Consider the following 16,294-nt stretch of genomic DNA (forward strand, 5'->3'; position numbering starts at 1 on the left):
AAGAGTTCAAGACCAGTCTGGGCAACATGGTGAGACCCCCATCTCTACAAAAAAATAGAAAATTAAGGGCTGGGCATGGTGGCTTATGCCTATAATACCTACACTTTGGGAGGCTGAGGCAGGAGGATCGCTTGAGCCCAGGAGTTCAAGACCAGCCTGGGCAACATGGCAAGACCCTATCTCTAAAAAACAAATAATTAAAAAATATATATATCCAGGCGGGGTGGCACATGCCTGTGGTCCCAGCTACTTAGGAGGCTGAGGTGGGAGGATTGCTCAAGCCAGGGAGGTTGAGGCTGCAGTGAGCCGTGATTGTACCACTGCACTCCAGCCTGAGAAACAGAACAAGATGCTGTTTCAAAAAAAAAAAAAAAAGTTTCTTCGAGTTTTGTATTGTTTTTTTAATTTTGGCTATAAAACATGAAGTTGTTCTTATATTTGTGAAACTATGAAAATGAAGACAGAAGAGGCTTCTGATTTAAAGAAACAGAAATTGGCTTGTAAGACTTCCATTATAGCATATAACAATTTCAAATGCAAATTCTAGTTGAACAAAGGCTGGTTACCATATCAAAAATCACTTTGGATAGAATTTGATTGATCCACAGCTATTACAAATATTAATTATTGTTAGTTCAACCATAAAAATCATGAATATATCTGCCTAGAGTTATTGGTGAAACACAAGATATTAAAAAATACTGTATTCAAATAAAGGTAGAAAAATACTTACCCTGGATTAGCAGCTTCCATCAATATCCCAGTATAGAAAATTAAACTAAAAACAAGGCTACTTCACAGCAAGATTTATTAATACATCCAAAAGAAAGAAAGAAAAATGATTTTGTCACACTATATACAGATAATACATACAGTGTTTCATACACATATTACATCAGTTTTTACACAAGAAAAATATACATAAAAATGTAAACTTTTGTATACAAAAACCCTTAAACAAATTAAACAAGGACCAGATAACAAAAGGAGACCAATTCATTATTATTTCATCAAATTTTTAAAACAGTAATACAGTACATTCATTGAGATATATATGGAAAATGTGAGCCATCTCTTCTTGTTTAAAGGGAAATTACAAACCAAAAGTCAATCGCCTCCCAAGACGTGGTCCTCCCAGCAATGCCGCACCCAATGCCACAAGTATGCCTGTCCACCAGAACTGGGGGCTCTTACCAAAACCTGCCCATCTCCTCATCTTGCTCCTACAGTCTGTGCAGAAACAAGTGGCTCCTAACTTTTGTGCATATAATTAAACTCGCAGCCACTATGAACACAAATACAGAGGAGAGATTGTCAGTTTGTAAGTTCCCTTTAAGCGGCTTTTATATTTTTGTATTTATTTTTAATGCATGGCCTGTTAAACATACTTGGGTGCCAAGGTGAATGAGAACACTGAAAAAGAAGGGCTTTGAGAACCGCTAGTCCTTGCTACCGTGCAGTTTCTTTGTTAGAAGAGATTTTAAAACTGTCCAACCTGTCTCATTTGCTGGTTTCAAATAAGCTACCTCACCTTTGATTTCCCACTGCAACTTGGTTTCAACTTACACTTCAGTACTCTAGTTGTTAGTACCATACAATTGCCAAGAGGCTTTTTGTTAAAGGCTACTTCTGATATCAGGTTCCAGCTAAGCTACTCAGTAAAATGGCTCAAACCCCAGCCTCTCTATTTTAGTCTTCAGGAGTACTCTTACTTCACTGTTTTTTGTAACATCTTACAATTTAGGATTGTCCATCTACCTTCCTCTCTCTGCAAGTTCTTGAGATGTAATCTGCTGCCAACTCTTCACAAAATAAAATAATATTTAATCGTTCTTCCTTAATAGTCTTGCATTCAGTGTGTCAAATTGATGTACTAATGAAAAATACCTAAACTGTGGGGAATAAGAATTAAATCTATTTCAAGCACATGCAACTTGGAACTCGCAAAAAAAAAAAAAAAAAAAAAAAAAAAAAGAGTTTGGGATGGCCCTTAACTAAAATGTGCTTAAGACAGCTTCATGAGAGAGCTGCCTTCTTTCAAATTTGAATTTTGAACAAGGCAAAGTAACAATTAGGTGATATATTTCCCTGCAGCATGGGAGTAGTTAACTTCCCCCAGGCAAAATGATCTCAATAATCATTATTTATTAATGAAAGGAGGAGGCAAATTGGTGAATTAAGTTGATCTAGGAGATGGTGGCTGACATACACTAACGGAAATATTAGGATTGCTTTATAAGTGAAATAAACAGTCTGGTCTGTGGAACATCTCCACTTCAGAGAGAGGAAAAATGCACAAAGCTCCTCAAGTGAATCTCCAGCTCTTTCTTACTCTCATGGGACAGATGGCATTTTTAAAATGACAGTCTCCCTTTCAGTTAAGAAAAACACAACAATAAAAGGAAAAGGAAGATAAATAAATAGTGTGTGGATGTCTTTAGATGAGACTTTAAATGTTCTTTAAATAACTTTTGATAATGTATTTTAAATCATTACATACAACTGCCACTGCAGTGACAATATTCCAGTAGGGGCAGCATTTTGCTAAATGTAAAAGATTGCCATTTAAAACTCATACATATACATGTGTATATACAGTTATATCAACACTATTTATATACATATATATCTAGAGAGCAATATTTCATTGCCTTTGAATATCTATATATCTACTCCCACAATATATACTAGAGACATACTGTGTGAGTACATACGAAAGCATATGTACACATGCTCTGACATGTATATATACACTTTTGTCTGTGTGTGCATAAGAGCTTTAAAGGCACAATATATAGGGATGCAAGTTTTCTAGAGAGCTGCAGCAAAGTTAATACAGAATGTCACAAACTGAGAAAAGTCAAAAGGAAATATAGCAGAATTCATCACACAGGAATTCATCAAAGCAGTTTCATGAGAAAAATGAGTTAGTTACAGAATTCAAGAGGCTAACATGTGACCTTGTATGCTTTCCATTAAAATGTAAATGGTGAAGTTATGATTAAACTACAAAGCAAATAAAAATATGTAAATGACAAATTAATGACAGTAAGTGTGGAAATAAACCTAACACTAATATCAATCATAAAATCATAATTATGTTCTTTTGTAATTTAAGTAAAATGTCTCCAAATTATTGAGCTAAAACTTTCAAATTTGTTTTATTTGAAGGTTGGCTTTCTGTTTGTTTTTGAGACAAAGATGAATGCCCAAGTCTCAAAATTCCTATTGATAATATTACCAAAACTTGTATCTTCTGGGAAAATTTCAGAGATAAAGATCTTTAAAAGAAATAACAGAGAAGTTGATGAAATATGCTTAAGCCAGATGCTTCTGGCTAGAAGAGACAGAGTTAAGGGGGAAAAAAACCACAATGATGTGTGATTTTTTTTTTTTAAAGTGATGAAAGACTGACCAGTAGAAGGTGGTGAAGATGAAGAATAGTGGAACTGGCAAGTAAGAACTGTTCAGACAAGCATTCATTGTGTAATATCCATAAACAAAACTATAATCCAAAGGACTTCCATTTTAGTATGTTCTGATGATGTACTCTAGACTGTCACCTCCTCTGGCTTACAGAATAATCCAGAACTTTCCATAGACATTAATCTTGCTTAACAAAGGCTGTTTACCTATTATACACACACATTTTTAAGGGAAATATATGTATATAGCTTTATCTATACACACACATATACATACGTGTATATATAGATTTATACAAATGTATAAATAAACATAATACTTTTCAATCTTTCCATTGACAAGGCAAGTTCACATTCAGCAAAGTGCCACCACATCCCATATACACATCTCTGTACAGATATACACATAAGGGTCTGTTTTCACCCTTCAACCGGGAGAATTTTTTCTAGCAAATCCCATTAACCAGCAACTGAAGGGAGAAATGGCACCAGTACAAACTCCCTTCTTTCATTTGCATGCATATGTACAAGAAATATGCAGATTTTTAAAAAAATCCCAAAACAAGAGTGAATGAAACCAGGAGATGCTGCAAAACTACAACTGTAGAAAAGAACAGCATATAGAGCTTTCCTAGATCTTCACTATATCTAAGATGAAGTAAATGATGCTCAAGAGACAACTACAAATTCAGGTATATTATCAGAAGTTGCTTTGACATATTTCAAAGTACATGATTTTTTAAGTATTAAAAATAAATGTCATTGGAACATTTAATACCAACTCTACTTTTGACTATTTCAGACCACCAGATACTCCAGTAATAAATGTATAGCAAAATAACAACTTAAAACTCAAAATAAAGGGATGTATTTTTTTTAATTCCATATGAATCAGGGGTAGCACAATTTTCCTATAGCTAAAATATGGGGATGGGAGCACTCTTAAGTTAATAAATAACAGCAGAACTGAGTAAAAGTTTTTTGAAAAATTTTGGAAATAAATGAAATCACCCCAGCTTTGAAATATGCACGGTGAAATGATCCCACCAACTCCTTAAACAAAGCAGCCCCTTCCAAAAATTCTTTATGAAAGGCCTATACTTTTTCTTAACTTCACCAAGAAACGATGATCAACAATATTTTCTTACTCGAATATAAAGAAATCTATAATTAACATAAAAAAGATTCAATAGATCTCTGGTCCCATCACCACAATAGATAAACACAGCTCATGTCTGGGGCTGTCTGTCTCTCTCTCTTATTTTTATGCTCGAAAGTGAGAGGCTGATCTTAGAACCTCCTGTTTCTCATGTCATTTTATGAACATAGCATAATATAAGTTAATCCAAAGGTTAACATAAAATGCACATGATATCAGAGCTAGCCTTTTAACATAAGATAACATAATGATTAATTTGGTGTATTTATACAACAGAGACAATGAGAAAGTAACTCCAATACCCTCAACTAAATAAATCATGTTTCTACAATACATTCGGTTACCTTTATCTATTTTTATATAAGCACACATTCATATCTCTCACACACGTGCCCCCAATGTATATTTTTGCATGTGTGTAAAAAATACAGACATATACATGCACACAAGTAATTTAGTTCTATTTTAAAGTCACAGTGGGAATTCCTTAGTGAGGAGGGATAAAAAGTTCCTGAATAAGACACTGAGAACATCTAGATTTATTATTTTCTCTATTTTACTTCCCAACTTACAGAATAAACTGTAAATTAAAGAATAACTCCATAGGAAATAAAAGAGGTCTTACAAACTTAGTTTACAAATTCCAGCTACAGTAGTTGGAGTTTTACTTGATCTATGTATTTCTATGTACCCTGTAACTAAGCTTCTAGCCATCTTAAGTGTAAACCACAGATCATTTACTAAAGAACATGATTCTCAACAGTTCTAGGAACAGTTATAAATGGTCTAAAGGTGTTCTACATTTTGAGGCCCCAGGATATCCTTTTATTTTATATATCTGCAAGGTAGCAAAGGATAGCTATACACCTTGACACGGCAGAGATCCAGTGTAAAAAGGTGCTTCACTAGTTTGTTTTGTCAAAAAAAAAAAAAAAAAAAAAGCTCATATATATTTAGCTATTAAACACATAGGCAACATAATTCATTACACTCGATACAGCTTTAGTATAAAACTTATAATTTATGAGGTGATGTTAATAGCATAAATTAATATACCTTTTCTCTTAAAATCTACAATAAGTATTCTGAAAGCTCATTGGGGAAGGAAATTTTTAAATAAAAGTTTTAAAGCTGTGCGTGATGGGAAAGGATTCTGTATTCTGAAGCTGAGATGAGAGCCTGGAGGAGAAAGGAAAAAGTCCTATGCAAGACACTGTGGGCTACAAAACCAAATGTTTCCTCTTTCTTCCGCTCTCTTCAATGATGAGTCACCTTTAGTTTCTTTTAAAACTATTTTCTTATTTTAAAAACTGCCCTAATTTCCACAAGGAATCCCTGAGACATACTCAATACTATACAGTGAAAAGAACTATCACTGTTGAGAGGAACAGATTCAACCCTTCCAAACAGATGAAGACAATGTCAACAAGTGTCAGACTTCCCATCATTTCAGCACTAATCCACTGGAGCCAACTGTACCTTAATGATGCAGGTTGGAGTCATTTTAGGGCAAATCAGTCTATTCCCCCAGGTAGAACCAATGGTGTGGCATTTAGCTGCACTGGAGCCTTCTGCACTGCGTGTTGAAAATTTTTCCAAGGGGAACTCTGGGTGCATATAGAGCTTACTTCAGTGGTCCCCAGCTTAAAAAACAAACAAACAAAAACAAACAAACGAAGAAAAAAGAAACAAGTGAAAGAAGAGGATTCTATGACTCTTCGGGCGGGATGGGTACAGATCATATGTGCGTGTGCATTCTTCAGGACTGTGGTGGGCAGACGCAAGAAGGCGAAAGAGAAGATGGAAAGCTGTGCTGCCTTATGGAGCTCACTGAGAGTTAGATTTTTCTCTTATACGAGTATTGATCTAAACTTTAGATCACTAAAAACTGCTGTTCAAAGTAGCCAAACATCCCCAGTATTGGGGAACATAGGGTAAAAAAGTCATACCCAATTTGCTTGCTCTCTCTCTGAAACGTCACATTTCCTCTTATTAGCTCTGTATCACAGTGCAGAGAAAAACTAACAAAAAAAATAAGGGCTGAAGTGAAAACAGAATTTTTGCTATTTAGAAATAAGGCTCCCTAAGTTTGACCCACAACTGCAGCATTAATGACACTGTTTATTAGAAGAGACATAACTATTCATTTATGTTTTATGTTTTCTTTCCTAATTCATTAGTCAGGGAAAAATGCTTAACAGATATCCAAACATGTCCTTCACTGGTATTTTATTACAAATTATTGGAAAGGTAGTATTTAAAATGTTACTTTAATCTACTAAACATGATTCTGGTTTCCTCCAGAATATAGGAAAATGTATAAAGATGTTAAGACATTATTAAACTGTTTTAACTTTTCTACAGAATGCCAGTGAAGATTCAGTTAATGTATTGGGCGGGGGGAAACATCTATGTTCTTTCATATATATATATATATAAAACTCTCCACTCCCGAGAAATATATTTTTTGTCAGGAAAAAAATCCTTGGAACAATGTAAATACTGGTAATAAAAGAGATACAAATGAGGACTGTTCAGTATGATGAAATTTTCTTTCAAGGAATCCTCTAAATTGCCTCATTAAACTGGAGAGTTCTGTTGACCATTTAGAAGACTATAATATTAGATTTCTGTATATACCAGATTAAGAACAGTATTTTTAAAGAAGTCTGAAAAGAAAGATGAAGAAACTGAAAACTAATTTTTAATGAATTTCAAACCTCTTAATAAGTTTAGTGTTCATATACTCATCTTTTTGCAATACCAACCCATAGCGACCTTCTGAACTAACCTGGAGGAGAGGAGATTGCCTTACACGTGCACTGCTGACCGATGGTGCCCACTGACCATCACCAGCACCCCTAGGATGCCAAGGCACGGCAAAGACGGCGGGCAAGCATCAGCGGACTGACCACACGGCATTTACTAGATATGCTCAAATTCTAATCCCACTTTATAAAAACAGAATGGTATAGGTCAACAGAAAGGTCAATTCTTTCATGTAAGAAGAAAACCATATGGACAGGGCACCTCTGTGCATCCCAAACATGGTTTCCTTCCTAATCAAAGAGTTGTCTTTGCCACTGTGGACTGTGATCACAGATTGAGAACAAGCTCTGATAAGGAAGAGCTTTAGTGTCAGTCACAGAAAATGATGATTCTTAACTTTCAGGTGAGAGATTGGGCTTATTTAAAAATAAATCTTATAAATAATTATTTGGCAAAGATAAAGTATCAGCTTTCTTTAGCCTCAAGCCACTAAAGACAGTAACACCAATTTTAAGGAAAAATAATAATAACCTCACTTTCCAACTTGCTCCCCATGCCTACTATTTGTTTCTGATTAAATTATAGTCTTCTCATAGAGGGGCACTAGACACACCACACTGCCTGCCAACATGAAATTGCTCAGGAAGTCATTTATAAAGCAGTTATATCACACATGGTAGGTCACCAGAGAAAATAATCCTTTGCTGTCTAAGCTATGTGACGATAATTAGAAAATTTTTCCATTGCATAGTCTGTCACTTGGTGGGTTAAGTATAATTGCTACTTACTATTGAGTTGTTTACTAGCTACATAACCTACCCAGATGTGCAAATTGCTAAGCCATTTTTACAGAAGAAAAAAACAATGTCTTAAGTACTTTAATTAAAATAATATTAATAATTATGTAGAGAGAGTAAAGGAGAAAAAGCCCATCTTTTCTTCAGATACTACTGATCATAGCCAGTGAATATCACACATTAGAATGGAATTCAGATTCTCAGAGCACAGAATGTATCCATTAACTGCAGCAACTTTGTAAATTAAATCACAGTAACACAATCTAACTGGCCTTTATAAATAGTCCCAAAGAACTGCAGAAACAGAGTGAAACTTCTTTGCCACTATTTCTCCTGGGTTCAACACTAGAATAAAAGCTAGTTTCTACCTATTTAGGACCTTATATAAGATTTGTTTTTCATTCCAGTATTGCCTTGTGATAGCATAAGTGCTATTTTAAAAGATACTAATTTTCATATTTCTGGAGTAAAAGCCACTTCATTCCTTTCTATACATATTAATAGCAAAGTTACTACTAATAGACGAGAATGGCTCTATTAAGTAAAAGAAAAACACAGATCTCTCTGGGCTTATAGATGTTCTCCTCTCTTCCAAAAAGGGACTCATAAGAAACAGCAAGAGCAAAGCAAATTGCAAACTTTGATATCTGTTTTGAACTAGATAAAATAGAGGAAAAGTTTGTTGTTGATAATTCCTCAACCACTTTCCTCAGCTTTCATCATGGGCATCCAAACGAAAATGTATTTACTCAAAGTTTTTGGTGTGAAGCTGTAACTAGCAACATTCCTGATAATTTCATGCCTCCTTACTAGAAAGCAGAGAAGGGCTTTTAAATGCACATAAAACAGAAAATTGCAAACAATAAAATGTGCAACTTACTGCAAACTCAGCTTTGTATCATAACTGAAGAATTTCAAGCAGCTAACATGAGGGGACAAGTAGACAGAAAAAGTTCAAATCGACTACCCAGGACTTTCCCTTCCTTGTCAAAGGGCTGATGAGGAAGTCAATGTGCTGCTCTGCGACAACCTTTAAATACACAATGGAGACTAAACTGAACTGCTGGGAATGGACAGTTATCTAGTGATGCTTATGATGGTTGTGAAAATAGTTTAACAAACTAAATGACATTTTTGAGCAGAGGTAACTACTCGTGACCACTTCATTACAGTACATTAAAATAAAAAAGCTTACTAATATAGATTCACAGGTGAGAAATATTCAAATTATCTGTTCTCACCATTCAGAATAGAAATTTATGGTGATACCAAATATAATTTTGCTTTATGACATAAGTTATAATTTAGAAATTTTGCACTCTGCAAAAAAGGCAAAGCTATTAAAAATAAATCTTCCAATCAATTACCATGATTTTAAAAAAACTAAATATATTACAAACGTATTTTTGGCCCACAAAAAGAAACATCAATAAATACAAAATAGGGCATATAATGATTTCATACAGTCATGTGACATTTCCCCTCCATAACCTCAGGCACGTGGTATCTGCATAATGCCTGCTGATCACCATCATTCCTTTAAAAAGCAGAGAAAGAAAAGCTTTCAAAAGAAGGGACTGGTTAGAACTAGCATGGCATAAAGAGATTACATACAGGAAGTGGGACAATACATCCAATCACTACCTATTAGAAAGGAATTAAGATCAAATATTCCCTGACAAATGAATTATTGAACCACATCAATAGGTATGTTCTCTCTACTTAACTTTTAAAATATATATATATGTGAATTAGACTAGACTCAGGTATAAATAGCCAATGGTATCTCAAGGGACAGTGAAACTACTCAGCAAAAGCAGAGTAGAGATGCCTTTAAAATCTAGTTCCACCCTTCTCTGGGGGGAAAAAAAAGGTAGGCAAGAAACCTCACAAATTCATTTCATAGTCACGAACTTCCTAAACTACCCCATATGATTTTTAACCCCTAAAATCCTGGTATTTTAAAAACATTTCCCAAAACTATTTTCAAATTTACTTAAACCCAAGTACTTGAATTATTTTAAAAGGACCAAAGGGCGAATAAAATTTATATCTAATTTCCATATTCTGCTTTGAAAGAAACTTTAAAATGTGTATCCTTCAGATATTACACATCACTTCACAACTGGTACACTGATTCTACAAGTGTCTTAACATTTTACAAATCTTACCAAAGAATCACTACTGTAAACATGAAAAATTCAAAAGCAAAAGATGGATCAAGGAGTTCACAGATCCCATCTTTTCAAATCTATCTGACCTATCCTGCTTTTTCACATCAAAATATTTTCTTTAATTACATCTTGCAAATGTATTCCATGAGAGAGGGATTTAGAAACAAATGTCTGAAAAGACAAAGTGACCATCAGGCCCCAGAACCCCGGCAGCCTGCAGTCATCCCAGGCAAGCTTTTTAGGACATCCCTACCTCACTGACGGGAATCCAAGCTTTCTATGTTCTGTTTCTTCTTGGGCTAACTTTTAGCAGAAAAAGGTTGTGCTACTCACACGACCAGTCCACCACCCTCCCTATTCAGGAAACTTGAGGAAAAGAAGGACCGACTTTATTAGGACTGTGAGATGTAGGACAGGAGAAAAGTAAGAGTTTTATACTCATTAAGTAGGGGGAAGGGGAGAACAAAAAAAAACCAAACTAATGGGACAGCTGCTTCCTGCACTGCACAAAAACACACGTGTGGGCACACGCATACTCACAGGCAGTCAAAAGACACATTTTTTTCTTTTAGTTAAACATGATCACAATTACGAATGGAATCCTGGCCTCACTGTGGTGTTTAGCAGTTGGTGCTAGGTCAGAATCTTGACCTGCCACACACCATTTGCTGTCTCTTATACAGGAACTCAATTAATAAGATCATTCTATCTAGAACCACCTATGTAAAAACCTGGCAATAGAATGGAAAGCATTGATCTGAATACTAGGAAATAGTAAAGGGCACTGGTATTCTGAGGTATCTTCCACTTCTAGGACTTGCTGCTAAAAATCAATCCTATCCAGTCACTGTGCTGAACCACTAAGGAAACCACTGGGGCGGAGTGGGCCTGCCAGGAGGGAATGAGCACCAGTGCTAAGGAGCACATGTGAACACTGTAGCGAGGTCCACTGCAGGGCCACTCATTGAACTGGGAAGGGGGGTGCCCCTCTGATCCCCATCTGTTATATCTTCTTTAGGAAAAGGGGAGAGGGGTGCTAAAGAGGAAACAAAGATAGAAAACACTGGGTTCCCCACCTGCCTGCAAACACACAGACACCCTCAGTTAGGGGAGGGAAAGGGAGAAGATGCATTATTGGTACTTGTAGCTGTGGCACCTGTTACTGTGAAGCCTGTAGGAGGGGCTATAGAGCTGTGGCTGGGCTGCAGGTCCTTAGGAATGCCACTGTGAGAACTCAGCTGGTGGCCAAAGGCTGCGCTGAACTGAGGGAGTTGCTGCTTGGGAGAGGTGGAGGCCATTAGTTCAGCAGAAGGCCCCATGCCACTGAAGCTGGTCTGTGGTAACCCCGGAAGCACACTGGAGCTGCTGGGGGTCACGGTGGCGAAGGCAGGCTGTGTGGTCTCTGAGTTCGAAGTGGTGGGTGGCGTGGATAGGGAAGTGGAAAGAAGATGTCCATCTGCGCCGAGAAGGTTGCTAAATGGAGAGGGGTCTCCAAGGTTGACAGGGAGATTGCCCCAGTGAGTTCTGGGGTTTACCACGCCTCCAAGTGGCACCTCAAGTTGGGTTGGGAGCAAGTGCTGCGCCATGATGGGCATCTCTGCTGAAAAGGTAGCTGCCATATTATCACCAGAGTACGATGTTGTGTGGGGAGAGGTGATATGGTCACTGTAGGGAGACGGCACATGCTCACTATCATAATGGCTTCCATGGGGTGAGGAGTGTGAGTGATCACTGCTGTATTGCTGTCGTGAGGTGATTAGGTCATCTGCCTTGCTCAGCAGCTGGGCAGGATGTGGCCTCTGGGAGGCATGGCTGCCGTCATGAAGTCCATGAAACTGTCCTGGGAAGGCTCTCTCCCCAAGTGCACTCTGGCTGATCAGAGTGGCAGAAGTAAGGCCAACGTTGGCTGGGGCAGAGAACTGCCCCTGGATCTGCCCTGCCAGGGGTGTAGGTGGGTTTGACAAGGTAGCAGAACGGAGCAGGTTCTCATCCAGCTCTAGGCTAGAAAAATTATCATGTACTATACGCCCATTCAATAGCTCCCCTAGGTCTGTGTTCACCTCTCGGCTCAAGGATTGTATTCCTGAAGCTCCAGTACCTGTGGAGAACACCCCTATTCCTCTATCTGACAACTCCTGGACTGGCACACCATCTGACTGGGCAAGGACCCCAATGGTACTCAGGCACTCGAGAGAAGTTACAGCCTGCAAGGCCCGTTCAAGCTCCTCAGCCTCTTCGGTAGTTGGGAGGAGGTCTCCATTCTTCCCTGAGTCAACAAAAGCCATCGACAATCAGTAGAGCTTTTACCAGTTCTACATCACAAAAATCATACATTTGAATTATTTTAAACAATATTCGATTTAAAGAGTCCCTCTTGAAAAGAAAAGTTTCCAAGATTTTGATTGGAGGGAAAAAGTGAAATAATAGTCTGCAGGACAGGGTCTGTAACGTCAGCTACCTAGGAATTTGAATCACCATCTTCAGTTGATTTACTGAAAACCATCTCAAAAACCATCTTATCAAAGTACTAAATTCTTAGGAATTCTAAGGATTACAAATTTAAAACTCATGGTGACTATGTGATTATACGTGTTTTTAACCTAAAATAATATTATCATCATTAACATAGAAAACATATATCAACTTGGATTTGAGAGAAAAGGCTGTGTAGAACAGGTCCACCTTGCCTGTTCTACTCCTGACTCTCCCAGCTGGAGGGCAGCTGTGGAAGGTTAAAACACAGAAATTCATACATCTATTTTAGCACAACACTAAGCTCTCAGTTCATTTCATGGGTTATCTTTCAAAATGCTTTTGCTTTACTCTCTAATCCTTTCCCCTCATCCTCTTCCCATTTCTTACTAATTTTCATAAAATGGAAGCCCATGGACCTACTTTGATTTCATTTCTAATATTTAAAAAATCTATTGTTAGGAACTTGATTAATCACCATGGAAATATTCGATTTTTAATGGTGAAAGAAACATTCTAAAAGTATAAAATATTTCCCCTGAAAGCATGGGGGAATTGGCAGGATTAAGCAAACTTTGTTTTGGAAAAGTGCACTTCAGTTGAAGTACAGGGTGGGGTATAAAACTAGGGCAAGTTCTAAAAGACTTCAAAACTCACGTTCGGCTGGGCGCAGTGGCTCGTGCTTGTAATCCCAGCACGTTGGGAGGCCAAGGCAGGTGGATTACCTGAGGTCGAGAGTTCGAGACCAGCCTGACCAACATGGTGAAACCCCGCCTCTACTAAAAATAGAAAAATTAGCTGGGCATGTTGGCAGACACCTGTAATCCCAGCTACTCAGGAGGCTGAGGCAGGAGAATCGCTGGAACATGGGAGGCAGAGGTTGCAATGAGCCAAAATGGCGCCACTACATTCCAGTCTGAGCGACAGAGCGAGACTCCATCTCAAAAAAAAAAAAAAAAAAAAAGTCATGTTCGAGATGTTTTTGTTCAAAAATAAAGTAAAAGTATTCACTTTAAAGAAACAACGTTGGGCCAGGTGTGGTGGCTCATGCCTGTAATCCCAGCACTTTGGGAGGCCAAGGCGGGTGGATCACTTGGGGCCAGGAGTTCAAGACCAGCCTGGCCCACACTGCGAAACCCCACCTCTACTAGAAGTACAAAAATTAGCCGGGCGTGGTGGCACATGCCTGAAATCCCAGCTACTCGGGAGGCCAAGGCGAAAGAATCGCTTGAACCCGGAGGCAGAAGCTGCAGTGAGCCAAGATCGTGCCACTGCACTCCAGCCTGGGCGACAGAGTGAGACTCTGTCTCCAAAGAAAAAAGAAACAAGTTATAAACCTAGTCAGCAAATTATGAGATGGTTAAACAAACTGCACATTCCTTATCTTCTGAAAGGGTTAAAATAGCTGCAGTGGCATTATATTTCCTATCTACAATGAAAGACATTACATGTGAGGAGGAATATGATAAACACATCTCAAAACACTATTTCTTTTCTTATAAACTCATTTTTAAAACCAGTTTCCTTGAGTCAAAATATTGACTATACCTTCAAAAAAATCAAAATCTTGTAAGTCATCAGGTAGCCGTGGCAGGACATCTGAAAAGTCCTCCTGGTTCAATTCCAAGTCATGTGGAATGTCAGTGATCTCATTGGCAATGTCATCCGGCAACTCATCAGCACTCAGCTCTGGCGTGGATGGGCTCCTGGGAAAGAGGACACTGTTGGTCCCATAACTCCCCCATTCTCTTCACATCAATACCACCAAGCCAAGTTCATTCAACATGAAAAGAAGCTAACGTCAGGCAGGGCACAGTGGCTCACAACTGTAATCCCAGCACTTTGGGAGGCCAAGGTGAGAGGATCACTTGAGGCCACGAGTTCGAGATCAGCCTGGTCAACATGGCAAAACCTTGTCTCTACTAAGAATACAAAAATTAGCTGGGCATGGTGGTACACACCTGTAATCCCAGCTACTCAGAAGGCTAAGGCATGAGAATCACTTGAAACTAGGAGGCGGAGGTTGCAGTGAGCTGAGATCACACTACTGCACTCCAGCCCGGGCAACAGGTCGAGACTCTGTCTCAAAAAAAAAAAAAAACCAAAATCAAAAAACAAGCTAATAATGTCTTTTAGGTTTTTTATTTAAAGGTCAGAAAGCCCCGGCAGGTCTTGAACCCAAGCACAGGGATTAGACAGATGGAAAGTAAGGAAGTAACCACCTGAGCTAAAGCCAATCCTAATGTCTTCTAGGTTTTTTTTTTTAGACAGAGTTTCACTCTTGTTGCCCAAGTTGGAGTGCAATGGCGCGATCTCGGCTCACTGCAACCTCCACCTCCTGAGTTCAAGAGATTCTCCTTTCTCAGCCTTCAGAGTAGCTGGGATTACAAGCGCCCACCACTATGCCAAGCTAATTTTTGTTTGTTTTTAGTAGAGACGGGGTTTACCCATGCTGGCCAGGCTGGTCTCGAACTCCTGACCTCAGGTGATCCACCCACCTTGGCCTCCCAAAGTGTTGGGATTACAGGCATGAGCCACCATGCCTTGCTTTTTTTTTTTTTTTTTTTTTTTTTTTGAGATGGAGTCTTGCTCTGTCGCCCAGGCTAGAGTGCAGTGGCATGATCTCGGCTCACTGCAACCTCCACCTCCCGTGTTCCAGCGATTCTTCTGCCTCAGCCTCCTGAGTAGCTGGGATTATAGGTGCCCGCCACCACACCCGGCTAATTTTTGTATTTTTGGTAGAGATAGGGTTTCACCATCTTGGCCAGGCTGGTCTCGAACTCCTGACATCATGATCCACCCGCCTCGGCCTCCCAAAGTGCTGGGATTACAGGCATGAACCACCGCACCTGGTCCTAGGTTTTTTATATTCAACAGAAACATGAGAAACCCTAACTTACAGTGTCTCCTCCCCTATTTTAAAAGAAGGAAATCTGAAAGTAGAGTCACTGCAAAAATACATGCCTCACCATATGCAGTCATATTTCTGCAACCTTCACCCATGTATTAAGAGGCAACAACAACTACTAGGTAATACTTTTACTTCAAATTTGTACAATGAATCACAATTTGGTGTATCAAGTGTGTCTTAATGCTTTTTAGTAGAATTTCAAATCTGGTTGAAATAATAATTTTAGAAATGAAATTAACAACAGGTAAAATTGAAATGCTTAGCTAAAACAAAAGCTTCATTCTTCTGGTCAAAATGTTTAACCCTGCCAAAATAAATAATGCCTCATATTTCTGATGGAATACTTCTGTTGGAACATATATGGAATTTCTGCAAAAGTTTTAAAAGTTAAGAGACTAGGTATAGTGGTTCATGCCTGTATTCCCAGCACTTTGGGAGGCCGAGGCAGGTGGATCACTTGAGGTCAAGAGTTCCAGACTAGCCTGGCCAACATGGTGAAACCCCGTCTCTACTAAAAATACAAAAATCAGCTGGGCGTGATGGCACATGCCTGTAATCCCAGACTAGGGTGGCTGAGGCAGAAGAAT

The 16,294-nt window shown here is 38.4% G+C and overlaps 1 protein-coding gene across 6 annotated transcripts in view; it reads right to left on the reverse strand.

Moving 5' to 3' along the window:
* Nucleotides 1-791: 791 nt before the first annotated feature.
* Nucleotides 792-16,294, reverse strand: part of INO80D (INO80 complex subunit D) — a 92,306-nt gene continuing 76,803 nt past the window's right edge. For 5 of the 6 annotated variants that reach the window (XM_034954920.3, XM_063595243.1, XM_063595244.1 and 2 more), the window contains 2 exons: nt 14,345-14,502; nt 792-12,590 (listed from right to left, as the gene is read on the reverse strand). In XM_034954920.3, coding sequence (XP_034810811.2) covers nt 11,425-12,590; nt 14,345-14,502 — 1,324 coding nt within the window. In that variant the 3' untranslated portion in view covers nt 792-11,424. The remainder of the gene's footprint in view (nt 12,591-14,344; nt 14,503-16,294) is intronic. The other variant, XM_034954924.3, reaches the window with a different exon arrangement.

Source organism: Pan paniscus, chromosome 13 (genome assembly GCF_029289425.2).
Source record: "Pan paniscus chromosome 13, NHGRI_mPanPan1-v2.0_pri, whole genome shotgun sequence".
NCBI lineage: Eukaryota > Metazoa > Chordata > Mammalia > Primates > Hominidae > Pan > Pan paniscus.